Genomic DNA, 23,962 nt, shown 5'->3' with positions numbered 1-23,962 from the left:
TCTGCGCCCCAGGTGAGGTTGAAGAGGGAGGTTGAACGGGCCAAGTTAAGCTAGCTTGATACGGACTAGCGGTGCTTGTGGGCTCGTGGGTGGCAGGGATACGACGGCAGGCTCCCGCAAAACACCTCCACATCCACCGCCTTGTTTCGTTTGCCGCAGTACCTTAATCTGTGGGGTAGTATACGGTCAGGGACGTATTCTGGAAGAGAGGCATCCAAGCGGCCGACGGCAATGGCTCCGGGTAAGCGACAGGGCGACTCGGTATCGCACCCGGATTGCTATTCACTTGTGTGCATACTTCTCCGATATTGTATATTATTTGGTTTACCTTGCAGTGCAGATGTTCACACAGCGGAGTTGTACATCTTTGCGTCGAGATTCTCATCAGTGCGCCTAAGCTTCCGTCTAAACGGGACTGCAACGGTGCACCCCGGGTCCTCTGACCATAGATCAACTTTTCCGGGCGTACACTCGATGTCACTACCGCTTGATGTCTACTTGTGCATTGCTCCTCTGAGAGTAACGCATTCCTCGACTAATCATGATTGTCATTGAAGCTGGGTTCCATCAAAAACCGCGCCCTGTCGCTCCCGAGTGTCGACATGGTGCGTACAGGCCAAGCACTTGAATGCTTGTCTAGTCCCGGCCCAACATGCTTTATTTAAGTGGCTTGCTAGTTCAGGTACCGTTGAAAGTTGTGTGGGATTTCGATGTCCCATGTTTTTGTACAGAATGCGCTATTTTGCATCTTGATTTTCACTTGTCCATTATTTCTCTCTGTCAAGTCAAGCCTCCCACAGCAATGCCGGAAGGTCGATGAAAAGGGTGAATATTATCGTACCTGCTCGATGATATCCGTCCGTTCCAAAGATTGCATTACTTTGCGATGTAGCAGATATCCAGGTGCTGAGATCTAGCAGTCCCGGCTACACTTCGCGCTATTTCAGAGACAACATCTACAACAGGTTGCCTGGTATCGATTCCTCTGCTGCGATAAGAATCACTCTGTTCATCTCTGCCACCGTCTGCATCTCGGTCGTCTTCGAAAAAGGAGAAGTCGTTCCTTGCGGCCTCCCAGAAAGCATCCGAATCTCGATCATTGGTCGTGGACAGTGTCGGATGCTCCCACCAACTTGGAGAGGGTTTCTGATTGCGTGACATTGCTGTGGATCCGCTTGCTACTGGTATCTGCTTTATTTCCAGGTTGATGGTTTCTAAGGGAAACAAGGTGAGTGTATGTTCTCGTTCGGCAGCTGCACGAGAGTGGCCAGGCGGAAGCGCATACGACTTCTCCGCTTGCTGGGCTGCATGTGCGGATTGCTCACAACCGGTCTTGATGAATTCGGCAAGATGTTGAGCGACTCTCGGATTAGTGGTGTGTGATGGGATATCCGTTAGAACGAGTGTACGGAGTTTGGGAAGCAAGAGTGGATGGAGGTGACTTTTCGCATGTTTCTCTGGGCTGTGCGAGCATGGTCTGGTCGCTTCAACAGCTTTCGATGATTTGGTGTTCACCGTAGTGGTGCGTTCGGGGTTGGTCGGCCCCACGTCCGTCAGTGGATTCAGTTGTGACGAGCCTCGCGCCGACCCCAGATTTCCGGCCAAAACGTCCTGGGTTATTCTCAAATACCGAAGTACTGTCGCACGTCCCAGCGCCCAAAGAAACCTAGCTTCATCACCGTCGGGGCGGCCGTAAGAGTCTGGCGACGAATAGAAGGGCATTTCCCCAACATCAAGCAGGTGTAACCGTCCTTTTCCTAGTAAAGCAGCGACGCCGTTTATCGTAAGCCGGTTACGCGCCATGTAGAGATGCGTGAGACCTTCACCTGCTCGATCCTCGACGGACAGTGTTCCAACCATGGAACGCGTGAGCTTCCTGCGAACGTGACCCTCCAAATCATCGATTTCAAAAAAAGCGTTATGGCCACCGTCTCGCCCCTGCTCTGCAATCTCTGGCATATCTCCAAAGCACTTCCCGGTCAGAACCCGGGCACTCACGTCGGTGAGGTCGTTGTCTCTCACATCTAGACTCTGCACTCGGTGGCCAATGGAAGCCGCGATGATTTCAATTTCGGCATCTTGCAGGTGAAGTCTAGCCAGCTTGAGGATCCTCAGGTTCTGCAGCGTTTTCAATTGGGCCAGGACCCTATGATCTTTTGCGCCTCGCGTTTCCGAAAGACCCAGGTACACAAGGTTTGGAAGGGCCCATATTGCCTCCATTAACGCAGTCGGAATGGCGTTGACACATGCGGATGCGTCAAGGAGCCGCAGTGCGTAGTGTTGACGAGTATGGGTTTGCGAGCTCTGGATGGCTTTTATGCTGCCATAGTCGAAAACACGGACTGCGTTCACAACGAGCGACTGTAAGGATGGCAGTCGCTGAAGACAATCGCGTAGCCAGCCCGTTGGAAGCTCATCATTAATCTCATATGCAAGAGCTGGAAGCTGTATGGTATGGGTCAACTCTAGCGTACACGGCCTAACTCTTCGCAGATTCCTTATGAAGTCTCTCAAAATAGCTGCCACATATCAGCCCAGACCTCATTTCAATAAATCAAAAAGGGATACATCTATACCATAAATGTCATGTTCGACTCCGAAATGAGAGGTAGGATTACCCCACAGCCGAGAAGCGAACGTCTTCTGCCATTTGCGACAGACAAGCGCACAGGAGCAAAGTTCGTTAGGTCCAAGGTAGGGTGCAATTAGTTCCCAGGGGTCCTGATGTACGGCGCTTTGATACGATGGAAGTTCTTCATCCATATGAAAGGGGTGCGAAATCATGTTGACGTCTTGACTGGGGACGCTCCGCGTTTGGGCCTGCAGGACTGTATTCTGTTCGATGGTAAGGTATGTTCATCTTGATGAAGGATGAAGTTGTCACCCGAGAACAGGCGGCTGCGTGGCTGTGTGAAGGCGAGGCAAGGCGTTCGAAGGCAGTTGACCACCTGGGCAGCGGGGTCCACTGACAGCCAAAATAGGAAATGCGCTAACCGCCTTTAGGTGGATTGGCTGAGGTCGTCGAGCACCGGGTAGCCATCAACGAGCCTCCACGGCAAACAAAAGCCCCACAAGGGTATTTTGCTGAAAACTGGTCCAAAACATGGCATGGGCCTTTGTTGAGATTTCAGTAAAGATCTCTACATTTCAAACCTCATCATCAACCAAAGTCGGAAACCCCCAGACTTCTTCACGCCATAATACGGGACAAACACCAACCATAATTGTATTCCCGCACGAAATATTTGCTTGCTGAGACAGACCACGGCATACGACATACGAACGAGTACACCGCGTGCATCAGATTCAAAGGCCAAGGCCACAATCTCTTTGTCCATCTGGACCTCCTGAAATGTGTTTGGGTCTCTGTTTTAAAAGGATTATTCACGCCAAAGATATACTTGCATAGATGCGTTGCATAGTACGCTTCGCCTCTTTTTCCTTCTCTCTCTCCCGCCTTTAATACTCTTATTGCTGGAGGCATAGAGCTATATAGGTAATTTTAATCACATGTACAAGTACAACCCTCCTTACGTATCCAGATGTATCGAAACAAGTAGAATATGATCGCAGAAAGTAATTTCACATGCCCAAGCATGGCGCCATGTGTTCTATATTCCTACAGTGAAAGTATGACGCCATCGCCTCGACAATAACGTCGAAAATAACCCGTCTGGAGTCTCATCTGCTACCTCCCGACAGCGCCATACCACGCCAACCCCAACACGGACCCAAGTACAATGGCCATCGCAGGCGGGACCTTGAACCACGCCGTCTCCGCATACGTCACCGCAGCCACGACGACCCACCAAGGCTCACTAGCAAGTGACTTCCCCCTCGTCGCTTGCGGCGTCAGGTAACCAATCTCCCAGAGCCGGTAGACGGCAGTGAAGACAAGTCCGACGGCCGTGGCATTGATACCCCTGAGCAAAGCGATGACGGGAGGCTTGGTCCTGAGGACACGCCACAGGGATTGCACGCCCACAGCGAGGGTGATGCCTGGGGTGAAGATGCCGACGAAGCCGAGCATGGCGCCGAAGACAGTGTGCACGTTCGTGGGTGCCATGGCGAGAGCAGCGAGATAGACGGCAAAGTTGAAGTTGGGGCCGGGGAAGGCCTGGATGATGGCGAGGCCGAGCAGGAAGTCTCGCGATGATACCCAACCGGGCTCGACAACGTAGGCGCTCAGGAGAGGGATGACGACGGGCCCGCCGCCGAAGATGATGGTGCCGGCGAGGAAGAGGTTGGCGAAGAGGTCCAAGGTTAGGGGGCGGGATTTGAGGGTGCCGCGGAGGACGAGAATGACGATGAGGATAACTGGAGGAGGGTAAGTATATAAGAAAGGGCATTTGGAGAAGGGGGCCTTACTGAAGAACGCGATGATGATTGAGATCCCGACCTTGATAGAGATGGCATGGGTGTTCATGTCGGCGACAGCAGGAGCAGCAGAAGTCTCACTCCCGCTCACGCTGTCGCGAGTCTCAGTTGACACCGCCCCGTTGTTGTTCGGTGTATTGCGGCCAGACACGCCCTCTTTCTCACCGGGTGCAGGGGTCCTCCTTTGCAGTCCTTCAGCGCCCTCTCTGGTGCTTCCTTCGCGGCCCACCATCTCAATGGGTTGAATTTCTTCAGCGGTACGCTCGGTGCTGGTCGCCTCTCTTCGCTTCCTTTCGCGTTTCGCCTTGAACTTGTCGACTTGTTGGCGCAACCAGGTGTCCCAAATCACAGTGACGATGCCGCCAATGACAATGAGCACCGGGAAGTACCAAAGCGCGTTATAGCACAGGCCGGCACAGGCACCAAAAATAACCAGGATGCGGGTCAGTTTATCAGTGATGGCCTTTTCCGCCAGCTAGTACATAGTGCCACATTAGTATTTCCTATCTGGCTCTGCGGGTTATAGACGACATACCTGTACGGCAGCCAAGGCAATGATACCCACAGTGCTTGCATTCATACCGCTGAGCAGGACATAGACAATAGATGGAAGCACTTCGGGCATCTTCTGCACACCCAGAGATAGAGCATACATGCCAATAGCACCAGGCAAGCTCCAGAGCGCAAAAGCGAACAGAGCCGGAATAAAGCCAGCATGGATCAAGGCAATGCAGAAAGTCATCTTGGTGCTACCGGGTCCAGGAAGGGCCTGGCATATTGCGAAGAGCTCTTGATACTAGGGGCGGGTGAGTTACTATATAGTCCAATATTGCATGAGATGCATCCATATCAGTTACGTGATGTACCCTGAAAGAAGTACTTATCATATGTTCAAGGAGCATCAATGGCGCTGAAGAAGAGCACCTCTCGTATGCACATATCCAAAGGACATAGAGTATGTAATCATGACATAAACGAAAAGAACTCACAGTCTGCTCATCAATCCACTTCGTCTTGCCTCCCACCCCTTCCACAAACCTGCGATGCAGAATCTGGAAGTGAACCGGCGGACCGCCGAATGCCTACATCCCATTGTTCAGCTTCTTCCTTCAGAATGATTCTATAATTTTTTCTTTAGGAAATCGCTGACGAGTTTTTGGCAATAAGAAGAAACATACCGTAAACCCCAAATCCCACATCCTCGTGAAGATGTCCAGAAACCGCCATCCCAGCTTCCCATTGTTCGCCTGGAACGAGTTCCGCTGATCACGCGTCTGGTCGCGGACGACGCGGAAGGCGTCGAGAAGCGGCATTGCAGAGAACTACCTTTGTCCTTGAGCCTTTAAGATGAGCGATTGGAAGACGACTCCAAAGCAGCCTCAGAGGATGGAGGGTTGAATTGAAGGCTTTGATATATTTCCGCACCGCGTCGAGCCGAACCACACCCCTTCGCCCTCACCAGCATCGGCAGACCACACGTGCTTGCAGTGACATGTTCCTATGGCGAATGAGAGGAGACGGACATTACGCCATGCGACCGCCGAGCACCAAAGCCCAGATGCCCAGACTGGTAGACAATGGAAAAGTGACCTCAACCTCGCTTTTCCGCAAGAGGACAAAAAAGGCAACTCTAGCCGTGTCAACTTTCTGCGGAGGCATGTATAAGCGACAGATTTCACGACATCATTCCCAGCCTGGAGACGTCCAATAATACCATAGTACTTGTAAAAGAGGTACAGTATCTACCATCTGCCCTCCTCCTCCGCACCATATTCAGAGAGGTCTCCTGCACTCGATCCTCAAAAATTCGAAAATGTCCACGGTCCGCCAAATGACCACCGACGACCTCTTCCACCTCTCTTCCACCAACCTCGACCCTCTGACGGAGACCTACAACATCGGCTTCTACATGGAGTACCTCACCAAATGGCCCGACCTCTGCCAGGTCGTCGAGGGCATAGACGGGCAGATTGAGGGATACAGTACGTCCAGACCCTACTTCTCTCTCAGCACCAAGCATCCCTCTCTTCCGTCCTCGCCCTCCTCCCTCTCCTCCCCAACACCCCCCTGCGTCCGCTTCCAAACAGCGCCCCCAGGATACACGAGCAGAGCACTACACAAAAACTGACCCCTCCTCTCCAGTCCTAGGCAAACTCGAATCCTCCCCCTACCCACCCCCGACAACCCCCTACCACCCCTCCACCAACCCAGACCCAAACTACCTCCCCTGGCACGGCCACATCACCGCCCTCACCGTGTCCCCCCGCGCCCGCCGCCTCGGCCACGCCACGCGCCTGTCCACCTCGCTCGAGCGCGCCTCGGACGCAAACGACGCCTGGTTCGTCGACCTGTTCGTTCGCGCCGAGAACACGGTCGCCCAGGAGCTGTACAGGAAAATGGGGTATAGTGTGTACAGGCGGGTCGTCGGGTACTATGGCGATGGCGAGGATGCGCTGGATATGCGGAGGCCGTGTAGTAGGGATGTGGGGAGGGGCACGGTCAGGGAGGGGGGAGAGAAGATTTGCGTGAGGCCCGAGGATGTGTGGTAGGCGGAGTTGTAATTCATCTGGATGAGGCGGAGAAATGGAAAGAGATGGGTCCCTTTGGTTTTGGTGGACTGGAGGAATGGTGCAGGGTTGGGTCGAAGGACTTGTTTGCATTTGAAGGAGTTTAGGCCGGTGAGGTTCTGCATTGGAATTGCATTTATACCCCGTTTCATCTTTCGCGAGGGCAGAGTATGATATATAGGCAGTCATGAATGATGCCGTCAGCTTTAACACACCTTGGTTCGAAACTAGCCCCTGTTGGCATTGCCTCTACCGGACTCCATCCAAGTTATGCAACGGGTATCATATGTCCTCGTCCGAATCCAGGTCGTCGCGACCGTCTCTGTCGATATCAGCAAGTACAAACATCTCGCCCCAATACCCCATCAACCCAGCCCAAAAGACCGTACACTTGTCCCCTTCGCACTCATCCTCGACGAAGACGGCGTCGCCAGCCTCTCGACTTTTTCTCCCACAACCAGGCTCCTCGGCCTACTCCGATACCTCTCACCTCCACCGTCCTCCCTCCAGGACATACTCTCCAACGGCAGCGAATACCTCTTCCCCTTCCTGCCCCTAGCATCTTCCCCGCCAGCACCAGCATCACTTACACCATTCCCATCAACCGGAAGACCAGCCATCTCATCCCTCTCCGAACCCCTCGCCTTCCCCTTCCCCCTCACGTGGTCCGCCCGCAAACTCCCCAGCCCATCCACGACCCGTGCCTCCCTTAACCCCGTCAAGCCACTCCTCCTCTTGCCCTCCCAGTCATCCCCATCCCCGTCAACCAGCACAACAATCCAACATCCCACGGCTCCATTCTCTCCAAACAGCGGCGTACAATGGATCCACATACTCCTCCCCTCTTCGTCCCCCGCCCACGCGAGCCAGCGGATCTTGGCGGTGACACCCCGGGTGCCGTCCATCAGGGCTTCGGCCAGGGCATTGCGCACGCGGGTGGAGCCCCCAACATGGTCGAGGAACGGAGTTTGGGGGAGGGAGTTGGAAGTCGGGGTCGGAGGTCGGAGGGAAGGGGAGGCGAAGAGGATACGGTGTGTGGAAGTAGGGCGAATGATGAGGTACTGTCGTCGTGGTGAGTTAGTGGTACAGGGCGGAATTGAGGGGAAAGGCTTACATGTTTGTAGGGTCCGCCTTCTGATGGAGGCCCCGGTGCCACCGGGCTCCTCCCGTCCCGACGACGTATATCACAAAGCATTGCGCTATGCTTTAATATTGATGTAGTCGCTTCTTCGCCGCCATGTTTGAGGACCTCCCGATGCTTACTGCTTCCGAATTTTCTTAGTGTCTCCACTTCCGCTTCGTTAAACATCTCGCTCAGTTCGCGAAATTCGTCCTTTGTTTCATCATACGTCACTGCCCTCTCTCCGTGTCCCCTCTTCAGAAGTTCTTCAAAAGTATCCAAGCCTGTGGCATTCTTAACAAGCCCGCTGACATCGACCTGCGCACCTAGCCAGTACCGGAGTTGTCCGTGCGAGTCGAGGAGAGGAGATATGGTGAGGAGATTCATGAAAGGGGTTCCATCTCGACGGCTATGGGATTGTTAGCCGGCTAGACGATCGCATCTCGGGAACACGGTGATATGTTACTAATTCAGAAGCAGCTCAGTGATATCTTTACCCTCGCTAACAGCCCGCCGCAATCGCGCTGCACTGTGAAGACTTGTCTTCGGACCTTGAAGAAACCTGCAGTTGCGGCCTAGAGCAAAAGACGCACCATACTGCGTCGTTCGATGGAATTCTGCACAAAATCAGTCAAAGGTGCCAACCACCCTTTGAGACTCCAACGTACCTTGGGAAGCGAAAATAATCGGATTATCTTCCCTTGATGGGTCGCTGATACAAAACACCTCGGCCAACCCCTCGCCGCATTCTTGCAGCACCGCAGGCGATTGCCCAGCAACGCGCTTCTGGATACTATCACTGACAACCTGGCTGAAGACATGCGCGATATAAGCTGGTAACTCATCTCGGACGAGTACGTCAAACGCTTGCCGGGCCTTATCTTCCAGGACGGCATTGACCGTCGGTCGAGGCGGATGCTGCGTGAACTCGTAGTCATCTAACGGTTCTAAGGTTTCGGCTATGGCATTAGCGTAGTTGATAGCTCGGAGAGCCTTGAGAGCGTCGAGGTAGTACAGTAGGATCGGGATGGAGTTTGGGCGGGAGTTCGTGATGAAGGACGTAAATGGAGCGAGGGACGAGGTATCACGGAAAATAGCTTCAAGGTGCAGTTTTGAGAACAGTCGCTCTGCAAGGGCATCGAGGGCGGTCTCGCGTCTGTGCGATCGACGGTTCTCAGGTGGTACGAGATCGAATGAGCTGGGATCATCTTCCAGTAAGGGATCGAGCCGGTCTGTGACAGGAGAGGAGACCAGGTTTGGCTGGGGCGATAATCTTTGCGTTGTTCTAGAGAAGGTCGGGGTCACTGTTTCGTACGAGACAAAGGAATCGGTGGAGCTATTAGCTCCAGAAAAGGACCGTGGCGTTGTTTTGATGGAATGTGATCTAATTGATTGTACTGGAGTGCTGGTCGATCGCAGAAATCGCCGTTTGGAGGAGAATGCTTTCCTAGTCGAGCTAATGATACCTTAGCATAGGCAAGCAAGAGCTCTACGGCAAACACTTACCTGGTACGTGTTGGTATATGTATACCCCGTCGCGAAAGGTCTAGTGATTCACGGGCGCTTTCTTCCTCCGGAGAAGAGGTAACCGGATTGCTTCTCAGGGGATGTAAATCCGCGTCGACCTGCTTTCGCGGTGATGGCGTTCGTGGGAACCCAGAAGACTCTGAATGCAGCTGTTGAGGCTCATCATACAGAGACTCATCTAAATTGGTAATATTCTCAAGAACTGTGTGCGTAAGGGAAGTCGAATCCATCTTGTGCCTCTCGGCGCCGGCCGAGGTGTCTACTTCAACCGTCGGCATCCGGGATAGCTTCACGAAACTTGTGGGGTAAGAGATCGGAGGGCACTGGCGAGAAGAAAAGAATCCGTGAGTAGAGCGTCTTTTGAACATAGTTGTTACTATGTGAAGTAATGATGAAAGGGAAGATAATCGCCAACATCCCAGCAAGACGTGGGAGGGATATGGTTAAGAGGAATTGAACTGACTGGACGTAGTTTAAGCATACGTACCAGAGGGTGTTCAAGTATCTGAAAGTTGTCCAATATAACGAGCGGAATGCAGCCAACCGCCTAATCGACGTCTCGAACCAAAGGGAGCGTCGTTTTGATGATGTTCGTCATCAATCTGCAAGGCTTGCTAGCGGATGCGTGTTTCTCGGACGACCAAATTGTAGAATGTTCGATCCGAGGACCTGAGCCGTGATAATAACTCCGGTAGCCTCAACAGACATCCAATCCGAAAAGAAGATAATTCAACACTCGACAGTGAACCTCCCCGAGTGCAGGTCCCTTGTTCGCAATCGAAACCTACGGCAGCCGAACCGCCGTATTCCAAGCAGTCAATCGCGTTGTTCCACAGCAAAGAAGACTGCAAGTCATATTGGGTTTTGGAAGAACACGTCGGCGGGCAAGGGATTGCTGCGCGACGAGGCATGCTGATTGTGGTGATGTTGGGGGTATCAGATCGCGGCGCTAGAGCATCTTTTAGGTTAGCCAGGCACAGTCAACCTTGCGCAGATCCTGCAGGGTATTTGTACTGCACATAGTCGCGATAGGATAGGGAATGAGGTCAAGAAAGGTGTATGGTTCTACTGTAGTTTCTAAAATTAATACCTATGCATCCGTCTGTAGCAGGTGCGAGACTGCTAAGCACCTGGCTGATGTCAAAGAAGTCTAACGTCTACATATGCTTACAAGTACTGCAAAGGTTATAAAGAGATATCTATAGGGGTATATCATGGAAGCCCCCTCTACAACAAGCTCTCCCTCAGCATTTCTTCCTCCCGCTCCTCATCACGGTAAAGCACATAATGCTGATAAAAGAATACGACATCGAAGAACAGGGTAACATTCCCCAATCCGAACTTGACCGGATTCCCCGTGACACCTTCCCAACTCCCCTGCAATGAGGAATCGATGAACAGCTGCAACAGGCTGGCGACCCCGCCCGCGAAGTCGAGTAGCATGGGATAGATGCTCCAGCCTTGGGTGGATTTGCGTTGGAAGTTCAGGTACGCTTGAGGCATGTATTTGACGACGACGGTGAGCAATTTGACGTAGCCTAGAGCGTATATCTGCGAGAAACGCATTAGTCTCTATCGGACATGCTACCTTACTTTGGGGGACTTACGACGTCAACCCACGCCCATGCCGAAGGGTCATATCCTCCCTGTCGCCCTGCAATCCTGACCATGCACACTGTCGCTAGAATTCCGATGATGGACCCCCAGAATATGCCGAGCACTGCTTTACTCGTTTTCTGCAGCTTGCTGACCTTGAATCCCCACACTGAAGGGAAAAACTGGCTGTATATGATGACACACAGCAGCGCGCCGTGCGCCGCGAACAAGACATCGTTGAATCGCACGGTCGTCAGGGGCGACTCGGGATGCCGATATGCATATTGCGATTGTATCGTCGGCGAGTAGTAGAATGCCGCTGTTGAGATTGTATAAGCGATGAATCCGAGGACATTCAGTGTGGGAAAGTCTATAGCGAGGCCGATGGTAGACTTGTGTTGCCAGTTTGATATGGGTTGGGGGTAGAATGATGCGCTCCTACTGTGGTGTTAGCGGCTGAATGATTACAAGTGAGGGTGGTGACACTTGCCAGCAGAAGAAGTAGGCCCAACCGAGGATCCTAGAGACGGCTTTTGCGAAGAAAACGAATTCGGACTCCTTTTCTGACATGTCGTGCGGATTGGGGGTATTGTATTGCGATATCCCGTCTACGCAGCCATGAAGGGAGTCGTCTCGTCTAGCTCGAGGTAACTGACGACCGTCCGCAGTCCTCCCAAGACGGAGAGTACGATCGACGAATTGGCGGAGGGAAACCTTTAAGTTAATCGGTGGTCCCTGTATATTATCACGGTTTTCTGTCGACGGATCTCCAGGTCAGCTAGCGAGAGCTGTCTTTGTAGCACAGGCGTAGTCAGCAACGATCGCTCGGGAACGTTGGGCCTGACGCATATTCAACACCGTCCGAACGGGGACTGGAATAAAAGCCAGATGGACAAGTGTGGCTTCAAATCACGAACGACGGGCTGTGCATGACGTGGTGGGGTCCATGAGAGCTGAGCGTCGAGCGATGGTCATCGGACTAAGAGCGCTATGCTGTTTCGGGAATCTATCCGTTCTAGGCAGAGGGCGCATATACTGTATGCTGTTCCAGAAGTAAGAGAACCGTGATATATTTCCACTACATACTACTGAAAGTGGTCTCGCCATTTTCCTGAAGAATGACTATTGCTGCTTGCATGAATTCAAGCCCGTCCCGAAGCAGCACTAGTTGAATGCTGAGACTAACGTATTAAACAAGGCTTCTTCTCTCTCCACTATGCTACATGGCAGAGTACGTGGATAGGAGAGACGGGGAACGGTGTCGTAGAGACAGTGCTCAGTATAAAAGTGAGAGTAAACCCTCATAATCTCCACACCCTCCCTCCTCAACAAGCACACCCTTCCTTCGGACCTTCCGCCCGCGCGCTCCCCAGATTAACCCGAGCATCTTCCTGTCTTCCCAGGTTCGTCTGGCCACCCACACCCCTGGGGCCCTTGAGACTCGTTTCCGGGATCGCATTCGCGATCGCTGTAAACACCTCGGCGACATTCTGGCCCGTCTTCGCGCTCGTCTCGAAGAACAACAGGCCCTCCTCATCGGCGTACGCCATTGCCGTCTTCGTCGGCACCCGCCTCGCATCCGTGCTCTCGCCTTCCGCTCCCGCGTCTCCGTCTGCCGCCGGCGCGGCGTCGGCTTCGTCCGCCGCGTCGCTCGTGCCTTCGCTCGCCAAATCGGACTTGTTTCCCACGAGAGCAATGACGATCCCCGGTGACGCCTGGCGGTGGAGCTCGGCGACCCAGTGCTGCGCCTTGGTCAGAGACGACGGTTTCGTGATGTCGTATACTACGAGAGCGGCCTGCGCGTTGCGGTAGTACATGGGTGCGAGGGAGGCGAAGCGTTCCTGTCCGGCGGTGTCCCATATCTCGAACTTGATGGTGCGGGTGGGGAGGTTGCATTTTTGGGTCAAGAAGGCGGCTATGCACGTTGGGTAAGCTTGGGGTTTGGCGACTCAGATGCTCGATGGTGGAAACGTACCCCCTATTGTAGGCTCCTTGTTTTCCTGAAAGTCGTTGTTTACGAAGCGCATAACGAGAGAAGACTGTCCCAGGGTTAGCATTTCGAGTCGGGGAACAGCGAGGAGGCTCCAACTTTTCCGACTGCTGCCTCACCCAGCAGCACCAGTTTTACGCTGCTGCTGGGTTTCGGTTGTGTTGCTCCTGAGTCTGCCATATCGAGCTTGCACAGGGTCGATGCCTGGATGTGTCCGATGCTCTGAGAAGGTCGTCGGAGAATGGGTGTCGGCACGGGAGAAGCCCACTTGGGAGAGCTCTAGCTGTAGATTATGGATTCGGGAATGCCGGAAGTGGGCAGAAGAAACGGAGAGGGGCGTGGACAGTCTGGTGGTGATTGGTTTCCAACGATGGACTTGGACTTGGTGATGATGCCGCAGTGTCGTACCAGCCAGGTGTGGCGCTCCGCACGTGATTAAGCGTGGCTGACACGCTTAGCCGTGGTAGGCAAAGCCTGCTGTCGCGTCGCCATTCGGTCCAGTTATCCAGTTGGAGATGGAACCTGCCCAGGTGTGTCAAATCCATATGTGATCACGATTTAAAAACTTCAATGTGGACGCCGAAAAATCCATACGCATATGAGAAGTCATTCTTCTGCCTAGGTGTCCTACAATAGATTCGCAGAGAGGAGTTAATTCCCCAGTTTTAAAGTTCACTATGAGGCAATCTCAAGGCTGTCAACGTGTGTGGGCTATACCCATAGTACTTGTACAAGTATAAGGAAAGGACAGAGACATATACCTAGTATGGAACAAGCAAGAGAAAAATTAATGCGCAGGGGAAGCAATTTCGTACAAAAATGATGCGTGGGCGGAAGCGGAAGGCATGACGTCATCAACAACAAGGCAGTAAAACCACGCAGGCAGGAGCAAACTTGGATTCCCGAAACGGGCAGAGTTTCAGGGCCCAGCGGGAGCAAGCAGTGATATTGACCAGGGGTGAAGCTCTACTTGTACTACGGATACGGAGTGGCGCAAACCGCATCGAGGCAGAGGCTGAATGCGGATTTTGGACGAGCGACCTGTTACGAGAGGTGAGTACGACTGCCGGAGTGTCAGGTGGTTATAGGAGATAGAGGAAGTAGGAAGTATGTCTAGTAGAGTGGATGGAGGAGTTGATGGGAGTTTGTTCTGGGCTCCCCAGCTGCGGGCGGATATTGGTGGTCAATGCGACACAGCCAACATTTGATTCACCGTTCAGGGAGGATTCAGAGCAGTCGAGTCACGGGCGGGGACAGCAACAGAGGTCAGGTGCTCTATACGCACACGTGCCGGAGATAGCTTGGAAAACTTGGGAGCAGGCCGCAAAGGAACACTTCAAGTCCGGATTTCACGAGGAGCAGGTGAGGAGGAATAAGAAGAGTCTCGCGCTCGGGCCGACTGCTGATTCCCGATGACGCCAAGACGATCCCGAGGTGGTCGAGGTGGGATCCAGATGAGAATAAAAATATCGCGCGGGAATCGATGCACGACACAGAACAGCAGTTCGCTGTGCCTCAGGGCTGGAGATCAATAGCCACAGCAGGCAGCGAGCGACGGTGAACAGCAGCAGACTCCCGTCACTCGTGAGCAGCGGGCAGGCCAGCAAGCAAAGCCGGGCGGGAGCCGTGGACGATGGGCGGGAGCGGGGGACAGCCTGGCCTGGGATTGCCCATTCTTGTCGGTTGCGGGCTCGAATCAGGTGCGGGGAAGGGGGATCGCCCGCTCCAACAAATCGCCGTGTCTGGCCCAAAGGGAGAAAAGCAGAGCAGCGGAATGATTGTTGATGTTTGATCCTCGGCATAGGCGACAAAATCTCAGGGAGAAGGAAAAAAGTTATCGCATCTCACCGAAAAAAAGGCGCCGAAGTCCAGGGCGTGGCTGAGAGGCAGCGGACAAAGGCCGAAACAGGTTGTCCTGCTCGTCATCACATCCTCCCCTTCCCCTTCCCCTTCCGGAACCCTGCGCCTGTGCCCTTGCCCTTGTGCCTATCAGCGTAGCCGCCGCTTGCACGACCACGAGGCCCGCAGCAACGTCCGAATGACCAACAGCTGCGAAGTCCTGCTGCAATGGCGGCTGACTGCTGTCACCCATCTCTCCCTCTACCGCTCAACGGCATGAGATTATCTTACTACTGTACAAACCACAACTACCGTACAATAATTGACAGGATCCAATACTGTGTGCCCGTCTGCGTCTGCGGCGTCTTGTGCCCTATCTTCAGCCTCTCGCCGTGCTCGTGCAAGCGCCTTTAGCACCGCCTGCACCGCCTGCATCAATCGCCGTAATATTGGCGCCTGGTGCCCTGTGCGTTTCGTTCGCCCCAGCCGGCTTGTGTGTGGGGTCCGCCTGCCCAAGTGCCCACCACCCACTGCATTCCACCATCTGGCCATTATTATTTTATTTTCCTCAAAGACAATCCACGCCTCACCTCATCTCCCTCCCTCTCTCTTCTCTTTCCTCCTCCTCCTCCTTCTCCTCCTTTCCACCATTGCCATCGTCCAACAACGCCTCGCCCTGTCGCTCTCTGCCTGCCCTCGACGCCGATCTCCCCCCCCCTCTGCTGCCGCTCACCACCTCCGATCGGTCGAGGCTGTGCGACTTTCGTGATCTCCCTGCAAGCTGCACAGTCTGAAGACAGGAACAAAGACAATCCCTTCCCACCCACCATGACTGTCGTCAAGGCATGCTCCTTCCCCTCTCTACCCTGCCCCTTGATGCTTCCCAGTGTTCGCTCTGCCATTTGAGCTAAACCCCCCACGTCACCAATCCGCACAACGCGCGCTAACCATCGCTCCCGCTGCAGGAACCCATCTCAGTCCGCCCATCCACCCAGCACCGGCACTCGTCGAGCATAGCCAATTCGCTGCCAAAGCCCCGCCAGCACTCGTATTCCCTCTCGCAAGGCTCCATACATTCCGCTCATCGTGCCACGCGCAGGAAGAGCATGTCCTCGACCAACCCCGTGGCCGCCGCTGCCAAGGGCATCACAGGCGCTCCTCTGGACACGAGCTCCTCTGCGCGCCGCCCCTCCAAGTCGGCATCGCTCTTCAGAGGGCCTCCCATGAGCAACCTCTCCGCCATGGCCAGCAGCGTTCCCAGCCAAGCCTCGCCCTTCAGCCCCGGGAGCTATGGCGCTGCGGCGAGGAACGAGGCCATCACCGATGGCCCTTCCCTAGCCACCATGCAGGAGCAGAACCGCAACGGCTCCAAATCTAGGATAAGGCGCGCCAGCGAGGGTTCCCGTCTTGCCAAGGGCGAAGGCAAGCGCACAAGTGGTAGCGAATTGAAGTGTGAGAAATGTGGGAAAGGTTACAAGCACAGCAGTTGTCTGACCAAGCACCTGTCAGTAGCCCTACGTCCGCCCTCCCACATACTTTCACAGCTCAAGACGAATGCCCTTACACCCTCCCTCTCCGCGCTTCCGGTCGTGCTCGTTTGAAGTTCTGCGTTGACTGTTTTGTTAGTTGGGAGCACACTCCGGAATGGCAATTGACTTCCAAGCTGCTCATCTCCAAGCATCAGCAGGTGCAGCTGCTGGAGGCTGCGTCCGTCCTGGTCGCCATGAACCAGGAGGCCGACGCCGCTCGCGAGAGCGACCATTCGTCGCTATCTCCCCCAGCCTCGGGCTCGGAGCTGCGCGACGACCTCAGTTCGGCGGACACGACTCCTCCTCCAACGGGCGAGGAGCACGCCATTGGCTCCTACCCGCGCGCGCACTTCGCTCAGCGCTCCATCAAGCGCAACTCTGCCCACAGCAGCACGGCTTACAGCCAGTCCTACCAGTCCGCCGTCTTCTCCGACCGTGGTCACGGCGGCCATTACCGCCAATGGAGCAACGTCTCGGATCGGCCGACCACGTCCGGCACCTCCATCGTTGGCTCCTACCAAGACGACGACAACGACCAGGCTGACCTGGCGGCTGCCGTCGGCTTGTTGAGCTGCTCGTATGGCACGCCCAAATCCGGGCCCGTTGCACTTCCGCCCGACGTCCCACCCGTGCCCCCGCTGCCGGCCAAGTTCCAGGGCTTTGGCAACATTGGCTCCTTGACTCAAGGCAGCACAACCGTCACGGCGCAGCAGTCGAGCATGCGCGGTACCAGCTACCCCTATCACCAGGGCGAAACCAAAGACGTCAACATGGACGACGACTTTGCTGACGAGGATGATTATCGAAACACTCATTCCCGTAGCCGCGGACGCGCAGATGACGACGAGGACGGCGTGTTCGGGAGGATGGAAGAATAATACTGTTCCCGAACGTATAACGCCCGCCACGAAGCTGACATTCCTTTGCTTTTCTTTTGTGTTCCGGCCTGTAACACCATATACCACATTGCAGCGATCTATCTCCGCAGACTCTGCCTGTCTGATTCCGAGGCACCGATGAGAGGGCCCTTGTTCGTCTTGCGCTTTCAAGTCGACGCCGAGCCCTTGAGGTTAAAGCTCAGTTTCAGCACGGTAATGCTTCATCGTCTTGCGTCGAGAGCCTCACCAAATCTAAACAATCATGTACCGGAGTCCAACTTCCTTTTCTTTCAATGCCACGTCTACGCTTGGAATACCATAACCACGATCTTCTTTACGGACCGTCCTGGGCGTATCTTTCTTGTCATGTCTTCGGCCTCCTTTTGTGTATACCGGCTGAAGGATGCGTCTTGGCTCTGCTCGTTGGGGAAGCTTGTAGCGTATGCTTTGTAGGGCATTAGCATTGAATACTTTGTTTCTTTCCAGCGGGTGCAACATGTTAGGCGTGCGGCTGTAAGTTTTGGAGTGAAACACGGATTGGGAGACGATGCAGCACTGGGTGATCGATCTGATGGGTGATGCAGAAGCTCAGGAATTCCGAGGTTGGATTCAGCGACCTGACTGCTCTACTAGGGATCAGTGGTTGGCGAAGACCTTGAAACGACTGCGGAAAACACGAGGGCTACCTGATATGACGTGCACTCATGTATCCGCCTAGGACTACTGAGACACGGAGGTAGCTGGACAAAGCCTTGCGCATAATAACCAACCTTGCCAAAGGACTTCGCTTCCGTAGCTTAGCTATTTGGGAGTTGCCTCCCAGCTGGACATTCAGCAATAGGACCGTGACTAGGGTCTTTTGAACAACAAGAGTCTGACAGGTTCTGCAGCAGAAGGGAGGAGGGAACAGTTCTATGAACCGAGGATGAGGCTGCATCTTGTACCTACACACGATCGGCAAGAGAAACCTTGGAACTTACTCCCGAACTGCTCTTCAGGGGCTCAAATCTCTGATCAGCATGACGTCTGCAGCTGTACTGGGTACATATGGGTGAGACCAGTTTAGCACTGTTTGCTACCTGTTAAAAGTACAGACGGTACAAATGCGACGACACAGATACGAGAGGAATAGATGACATGAGCCGCTGAGATTCCCCTAAACGGTGAATACCGGCACCGTTGTCGTTGGTGTAGTCAAACCAGAGGTGCCCATGTTGAAAGACAGACCGCGCTACCATCCATAGACAGTTAGTCTGTCCAGCCACAGTGTGGCGCGCCGTCTCTGCCAACGTCATTGCGATCAACAACCCTGCTTCATTGTGCCAGGGCTCTATCACCTCACTCCCACTTACCGATACTTTCAGCTTTCACCTTTACATGCCGTTCCATTTTTCGAGATAAAAGGCTTTATTCGCAATACTTCATCTCCCATAGATGAGCGTCGTCTCCGAGAGTCACTCCGTCCACATCATGTCTACCAGACGCAAACCCTCGCCCTCAGCCGACGGTCAACCCACTTCCCCCACATCCACCATGCCCGCCTCCTCTAAACTACGGGACCAGTCTTCCACCACGCGCTCGCCTTTCTTGCCCACCCGCCTCGAAGCCCAACTCATCTCCATCTACCCCGCCACCCTCCTCCTCGGCTCCATCTTCAGCACCCTCTCCCCGGCCTCGCGCAGCGCGCCCTACTCGCGACACCTGCAGTCGCACCCACCGGAATTCGCACCGAGCTACTTTGCGCACAAGAAGAACGTCTTCAACGTCTACTTTGTCAAGATCGGGTGGTTCTGGACCACGCTCGCCTTCGCCATCTTCTGGGTCTTCAACCCGGCGCTGGGCAGGGACTGGTTCAGCCGGCGCCGCGTGCGTGCCGCGCTGCGGTACCTCGCCGTCACGAGCGTGTGGTACGCCATGACGCAGTGGTTCTTTGGCGCGCCCATCATCGATCGCGGGTTCCGGTTTACGGGGGGACAGTGCGAGATCATGAGGGATCCCGCGGCGAGGGAGGATATGTCTGCCACGAGGGAGTATGTGACGGCTGCGACGTGTAAGGCGGTCGGGGGACAGTGGAAGGGCGGCGTGGACATTTCGGGGCATGTGTTTCTGCTCATCCTGGGGTCGGCGCTGCTGTGGTTCGAGTTCCTGCCTGCGTTGACGAGGATGGAGGGGTTGAGGGACGGGCGCAGGATCCTGCTGGCGGACGGCAAGGTCGCTAGCGTCGCGGTCGAGAAGGCCCAGGACGAGGCGGAGGGCGAGCAGCCGACGACGAGGGGGGTGCAGTTCTCGCTGTACGTGGCGGCGCTCATGTGGTGGATGTTGCTCATGACGGCGGCCTACTTCCACACGTGGTTTGAGAAGTTTACGGGGCTGGTGGTGGCGTTTGCGGCGCTGTGGGCCGTGTACTTTCTTCCGAGGGGGATGCCTGGGTTGAGGGCTATTGTGGGCATGCCTGGTGTTTGAGTTGAGTAGTTGTGATGTTTGTGGCAGCATCATCATCATAGAGATTGGGGAAAGGAGGCATTGGGTTGAACGAAGGTATGTAAAATAGAATATGACCATCCCGCGTAACAGCTGTCCTGCATTGCTCCTGTGCGTCTTGTAGCACTACCAGTACGTGTACATACCGGAGGGGAATAAGTTGAAATGGTGAAAAGGAATGCATCACAAGCGCTGATAAGGGCCCCTTTAACAGCTTTTTATCTGCGGAAACCCTTGGTAAACGTCCAAGTTACCGCAACGACCACTTCCCATCCTCCTCTATAATCTCCACCGGCCGATTCTCGTCCAGCGACCTTCGACCCGCCTCGAGGATCGCCGTCGTGGCAATCGTGTTCTTCAGCGTCGGCAGCGGCCGTGCATCCAGCTGATCCAGGGTGATCTTGCCCTCGTTGAGCTGGTTGACGGCATCGACAAACTTCTCAAACGATATGTACCCGTAGCCCGTCTGCCCTGCGAAATTGCCCTCCTCGTCGGGGGCGTACTTCATGTAGAAGCTGCACCGGATTAGAAATAACAGTTACCGTAGGGATGAGAGGAGTGGAGGGACGGAAACACATACGGATTATACCACAGCAGACCCGTCTCGTCGTCGGTGACGTCGTACCCGCGCTTGGCCTGGTTGACGCGTATCTCGCCCTTGCTTGCCATGTAGTGGAAGTACTGATTCGAATGCACGCCCGCCTTCTGCGGCGCCGCCCAGCCCGCTGTATACACGCCCGTCGCCCTCTTGCCCGGGTCTGTCCTCTTGATCCAATCCACCAGCAGCGTAATCGTATCCTCGGTCCCCTCGGCGCAGCCCAATTCCGTCGCGATGCCCCGCGCCGCACTCGCCATGACGCGCACGGGCTTGAAGTCCGGGACCATGGACTCGTTGATGTCCACGTGGTGCGAGTTGAGGTAGTACGAGATGTCGCTGTCGATGCCGGCCCAGGCCTTGAACGTCTCGAGCTGCGACTTGGGCTGGCTCATGTACGAGTAGAAGTAGTTGAAGTCGCCGAGCTTCTGCGCGCGGAAGCGCGCGTCGGCGTAGGCCGGGTCGTAGCGCTTGTGGTGCTCGACGTAGACGAGGATGTTGTGCTGGCGCGCGGCCTCGAGGAGGTGCTGGTGGTGCGCGAGGTGCTTGACGGCGGGCTTGGTGACGAGGACGTGGATGCCGCGTTCGATGGCGTAGAGGGCGATGGGGTAGTGGGTTGGGTCCGGGGTGAAGATGGTGACTGGCATGGGAGGTCAAAAAAGGGGGGGATTGCAGTGGCAGAGGAAGACCTAACTGGCGCTGCCCTTGGGTAGGGTGTCGATGGCGGTTCTGTAGGCGTCCGGGTCGCGTTGGCCTTGCTTGGGGTACTCTTCAAAGGAGACGTCGAGGCCGTTGTATGCCTCGGAAATGTTCTTTTGGAGATGCTCGCCTGGGGGAGCGAAGTGAGCGAGGGGGATAACGGACAGCCCATCGTCGAGACGTACGGATGGCAGGGAACTTGTCGCCGGAGACGCCGACCATGGACAGTTTGCCCACCTTGCCTCGTCTTCGGAGATCGAACAGCGTCAGTCCTACCACGCCAACCTTCTTGTCGGACTTGGAGGCCCCTCCGCCGACAAAGCCGGTTGTGTACTCCCCCGTGCCGACCTGCTCGTGCGTTGGCAAAGATCAAGGAGGGATTATGTAGGGTCAACCAAGAATGTTGACGGGACCAAGAAGAAGCAACTAGAAGTTATGCGGTGGGATACTGCGAACTGTACTGTGTATGCAGTGGAGAGGGGAGACGAAAGGCGAAATGGACCGGATTGAAACAAAGTTCCACTCACCATCAGGACTTCGAGCGGTGCCATGATTGCTACTGCTTACAACCACAATTGCAAATGTCTAGTAGTGGTGGGTGTCGAGAATTCGGTCACTGATGGTGGAGGGGCTTCTTGAGTGAATGTCCCTGAAGCTACCGTCTTATCGATAACGGGATAAATATTCGACCCCAAACCCAGCCCCAGACTTGCAAGCGGAAGAATGGACGCCGGGGGGAAACAGCCTCAGTGGAGTCGACCAGGTTCCCCACGCGAGCGCCCAGCAACTTTCCCATTCGTGGAAGAATTGGTGCCCGAGAACCAACCCCAGCCTGCCGTGTCACCTCAACTTTCGACCTCCAACTGCCACCTCACGACGACTCTCCGTACGGCATCCTCACGCCCGATTATTTTAGTCACTGCCACCAAGAAAAGCCCGCACTCTCTGTCCCGCCATTTGTGCAGCTGCCGTTCCGATGTAGACGCCATACTCGGCAGCCCGCAGTGCATCACTTCTCGCAGCGTGGACGGCCTGCCTCTCCACAGCAGAGCTGGCGCCCGACATGTCCGCTGGGCGACGTGCGCTCTCAGCTCCGAGCGAATCAAGGGTCGGTTCTGGCAGCAGTTGGCATTCAGAAGCATAATGGAAAGACTTTACTGCGGTCGTTGAAGGGTGGGATGGCGGGGAATTCCCATGATGGGGCTGCGCCCTAGTTTCCCTTTCCCGTCCATGGCAATTGCCCATCCACCACTCCTACCTGTTTATATATTAATGGCTGACCAGATGTCGTATGTGGACGTACGGCCCACTTTCCTGTCTCTCCCCTCTCCTCCTCTCCGGTTGCCCGGGTTTCTTGTCCGTGTACTACTTCTGTTCCCTCTCCTTCTCCTTCACTCGGTCCAGTCTCTCCCTGCTCTCTTGTAGTCATGACTGCTGCGCACAGTGCTACTAACGGCCATTCCAATGGCACCGCAAACGCTCATGCCAGACAACGGACGCCTCTGCGGCCGGGAATCTACTCCCCCACCATGACCTTCTTCGACCCGGAGACCGAGGACATCGACATCCCTACCATCAAGAAACACGCCGTGCGGCTTGCTGAGGCGGGACTCGTGGGTCTAGTGACCATGGGCTCCAACGGAGAAGCAGTCCATCTGTCCCGGGCCGAGAAGGCGGCCATCACGCGAGCAACCCGAGAAGCCCTGGACGAAGCAGGCTACCAAAACGTACCCGTCATTGTAGGAGCCTCGGAGCACGGCATACGCCTGACTATTGAGCTGTGCAAGGAAGCTGCCGCGGCGGGAGGAGAATACGTGCTGCTGGTGCCGCCGAGCTACTACCGCTATGCCATGGACGAGGAAGCCATCTACGAATACTTCACAAAGGTGGCCGACGGATCACCGCTGCCCGTCATCCTGTACAACTACCCCGGAGCCGTGGCTGGCATAGACATGGACAGCGACCTCATCATCAAACTCGCCAAGCATCCCAACATCGTGGGCACAAAATTCACCTGCGGCAACACGGGCAAGCTCACGCGCGTCGCCCTGGCCACGAACGCGACCACCACCAAGAGCGCCGGAAGCGGATACATGGCCTTTGGCGGCATGGCGGACTTCACGGCGCAGACGGCGGCGAGCGGCGGCTCGGGCATCATCGCGGGAGGCGCAAACGTGATCCCCAAGACGTGCGTCAAGGTGTGGAACCTCTGGGCCGAGGGCAAATACGACGAGGCGCTGGCGCTGCAGAAGGTGCTCAGCAAGGGCGACTGGGTGCTGACCAAGGCGGCCATTCCCGGCACCAAGTCGGCCATCCAGTCGTACTTTGGCTACGGCGGGTATCCGCGCCGTCCGCTCAAGCGGCTCAGCCAGGAACAGGCGGATGCGGTGGCCGAGGGGATCCGCGAGGTCATGGAGGTGGAGAAGAGCTTATAGCTATGTCTTGTCGCGTCGTTTCATGCCATGTCGGTTTCGCGTCGCATTTTTCCCTGGTACAAATGTTTCGTGGTTCATGAAAGGCATTTGTATGCATTTCCAAAATTCCCTTGTACTCTTGGGGCTTATTGCGTCTAGCGGTGTTGTTGCACTAAGCCAGCAAACTACCTAGGTACCCAGTCGCCCGTGCACATGGCGTGGCGTGTATGTGACTGTGTATGGGAGGGAGTGAAGTCCCACAGATAGCCCGCATACGCGATATTCCACATACTCTTTCGTCACCGTAATCGAACCTCTTCAAATCAGAGCTTTTGCTAATCCTCCGCTCT

At 55.1% G+C, this 23,962-nt stretch overlaps 10 protein-coding genes across 10 annotated transcripts; 4 read left to right on the top strand and 6 right to left on the bottom strand.

The window, feature by feature from the left end:
• Positions 1–876: 876 nt before the first annotated feature.
• EI97DRAFT_443554 (uncharacterized protein) lies at positions 877–3,338 on the bottom strand (the record flags this gene model as incomplete). The annotated part of the gene is made up of 2 exons (XM_033799837.1): positions 877–2,519; positions 3,281–3,338. 2 exons carry the CDS (start codon positions 3,336–3,338, stop codon positions 877–879), a joined length of 1,701 nt encoding a protein of 566 aa, XP_033652519.1.
• A 139-nt stretch (positions 3,339–3,477) lies between these two features.
• On the bottom strand, positions 3,478–5,948 carry EI97DRAFT_434554 (chromate transporter family protein). Its single transcript, XM_033798662.1, has 5 exons — positions 5,556–5,948; positions 5,367–5,459; positions 4,913–5,173; positions 4,369–4,852; positions 3,478–4,317 (listed from the first exon to the last, which is right to left on the bottom strand). The coding sequence occupies exons 1-5, from the start codon at positions 5,688–5,690 to the stop codon at positions 3,689–3,691; spliced, it is 1,602 nt and encodes a 533-aa protein (XP_033652518.1). The 5' UTR covers positions 5,691–5,948; the 3' UTR covers positions 3,478–3,688.
• Positions 5,949–6,098: 150 nt separating this feature from the next.
• Positions 6,099–7,168, top strand: EI97DRAFT_421050 (acyl-CoA N-acyltransferase). The gene is made up of 2 exons (XM_033797046.1): positions 6,099–6,359; positions 6,520–7,168. Exons 1-2 carry the CDS (start codon positions 6,191–6,193, stop codon positions 6,924–6,926), a joined length of 576 nt encoding a protein of 191 aa, XP_033652517.1. The 5' UTR covers positions 6,099–6,190; the 3' UTR covers positions 6,927–7,168.
• Positions 7,169–7,309: 141 nt separating this feature from the next.
• Positions 7,310–9,869, bottom strand: EI97DRAFT_459620 (uncharacterized protein; the record flags this gene model as incomplete). The annotated part of the gene is made up of 5 exons (XM_033801021.1): positions 7,310–8,005; positions 8,059–8,473; positions 8,531–8,681; positions 8,733–9,520; positions 9,571–9,869. 5 exons carry the CDS (start codon positions 9,867–9,869, stop codon positions 7,310–7,312), a joined length of 2,349 nt encoding a protein of 782 aa, XP_033652516.1.
• A 779-nt stretch (positions 9,870–10,648) lies between these two features.
• On the bottom strand, positions 10,649–12,128 carry EI97DRAFT_494907 (L-cystine transporter-like protein). The gene is made up of 3 exons (XM_033802410.1): positions 11,678–12,128; positions 11,199–11,625; positions 10,649–11,142 (listed from the first exon to the last, which is right to left on the bottom strand). Exons 1-3 carry the CDS (start codon positions 11,755–11,757, stop codon positions 10,819–10,821), a joined length of 831 nt encoding a protein of 276 aa, XP_033652515.1. The 5' UTR covers positions 11,758–12,128; the 3' UTR covers positions 10,649–10,818.
• A 384-nt stretch (positions 12,129–12,512) lies between these two features.
• Positions 12,513–13,357, bottom strand: EI97DRAFT_380024 (ras-domain-containing protein; the record flags this gene model as incomplete). Its single annotated transcript, XM_033795740.1, has 3 exons — positions 12,513–13,102; positions 13,163–13,226; positions 13,277–13,357. 3 exons carry the CDS (start codon positions 13,355–13,357, stop codon positions 12,513–12,515), a joined length of 735 nt encoding a protein of 244 aa, XP_033652514.1.
• Positions 13,358–15,975: 2,618 nt separating this feature from the next.
• EI97DRAFT_380247 (uncharacterized protein) lies at positions 15,976–17,423 on the top strand (the record flags this gene model as incomplete). The annotated part of the gene is made up of 2 exons (XM_033795746.1): positions 15,976–16,520; positions 16,643–17,423. Coding segments are annotated over 2 exons (1,326 nt in total), but the record flags the coding sequence as incomplete, so codon positions are not given.
• A 1,145-nt stretch (positions 17,424–18,568) lies between these two features.
• EI97DRAFT_434543 (uncharacterized protein) lies at positions 18,569–20,195 on the top strand. The gene has a single exon (XM_033798661.1). It carries the CDS (start codon positions 18,894–18,896, stop codon positions 19,884–19,886), a length of 993 nt encoding a protein of 330 aa, XP_033652512.1. The 5' UTR covers positions 18,569–18,893; the 3' UTR covers positions 19,887–20,195.
• On the bottom strand, positions 19,807–21,749 carry EI97DRAFT_475974 (D-galacturonic acid reductase-like protein; the record flags this gene model as incomplete). Its single annotated transcript, XM_033801933.1, has 5 exons — positions 19,807–20,419; positions 20,485–21,139; positions 21,194–21,328; positions 21,384–21,546; positions 21,726–21,749. 5 exons carry the CDS (start codon positions 21,747–21,749, stop codon positions 20,155–20,157), a joined length of 1,242 nt encoding a protein of 413 aa, XP_033652511.1. The 3' UTR covers positions 19,807–20,154.
• Positions 21,750–22,449: 700 nt separating this feature from the next.
• EI97DRAFT_434539 (aldolase) lies at positions 22,450–23,925 on the top strand. Its single transcript, XM_033798660.1, has one exon. The coding sequence runs from the start codon at positions 22,626–22,628 to the stop codon at positions 23,631–23,633; it is 1,008 nt and encodes a 335-aa protein (XP_033652510.1). The 5' UTR covers positions 22,450–22,625; the 3' UTR covers positions 23,634–23,925.
• The last annotated feature ends 37 nt before the right edge of the window (positions 23,926–23,962 follow it).

Source organism: Westerdykella ornata (genome assembly GCF_010094085.1).
Source record: "Westerdykella ornata strain CBS 379.55 unplaced genomic scaffold EI97scaffold_16, whole genome shotgun sequence".
Taxonomy (NCBI): Eukaryota; Fungi; Ascomycota; class Dothideomycetes; order Pleosporales; family Sporormiaceae; genus Westerdykella; species Westerdykella ornata.
This window is presented reverse-complemented; position numbering and strand designations above follow the sequence as displayed.

Coding starts and splice junctions, on each gene's coding strand:
- EI97DRAFT_434554 (XM_033798662.1), bottom strand. CDS start 5,690: ATGCCGCTTCTCGACGCCTTCCGCGTCGTCCGCGACCAGACGCGTGAT. Junction 5,174..5,366: donor AGTGGATTGATGAGCAGACT/GTGAGTTCTTTT, acceptor ACCCGCCCCTAG/TATCAAGAGCTCTTCGCAAT. Junction 4,318..4,368: donor AATCATCATCGCGTTCTTCA/GTAAGGCCCCCT, acceptor ACCCTCCTCCAG/TTATCCTCATCGTCATTCTC.
- EI97DRAFT_421050 (XM_033797046.1), top strand. CDS start 6,191: ATGTCCACGGTCCGCCAAATGACCACCGACGACCTCTTCCACCTCTCT. Junction 6,360..6,519: donor CGGGCAGATTGAGGGATACA/GTACGTCCAGAC, acceptor CCTCCTCTCCAG/TCCTAGGCAAACTCGAATCC.
- EI97DRAFT_494907 (XM_033802410.1), bottom strand. CDS start 11,757: ATGTCAGAAAAGGAGTCCGAATTCGTTTTCTTCGCAAAAGCCGTCTCT. Junction 11,626..11,677: donor TGGGCCTACTTCTTCTGCTG/GCAAGTGTCACC, acceptor ACACCACAGTAG/GAGCGCATCATTCTACCCCC. Junction 11,143..11,198: donor CATGGGCGTGGGTTGACGTC/GTAAGTCCCCCA, acceptor CGTTTCTCGCAG/ATATACGCTCTAGGCTACGT.
- EI97DRAFT_434543 (XM_033798661.1), top strand. CDS start 18,894: ATGTCTACCAGACGCAAACCCTCGCCCTCAGCCGACGGTCAACCCACT.
- EI97DRAFT_434539 (XM_033798660.1), top strand. CDS start 22,626: ATGACTGCTGCGCACAGTGCTACTAACGGCCATTCCAATGGCACCGCA.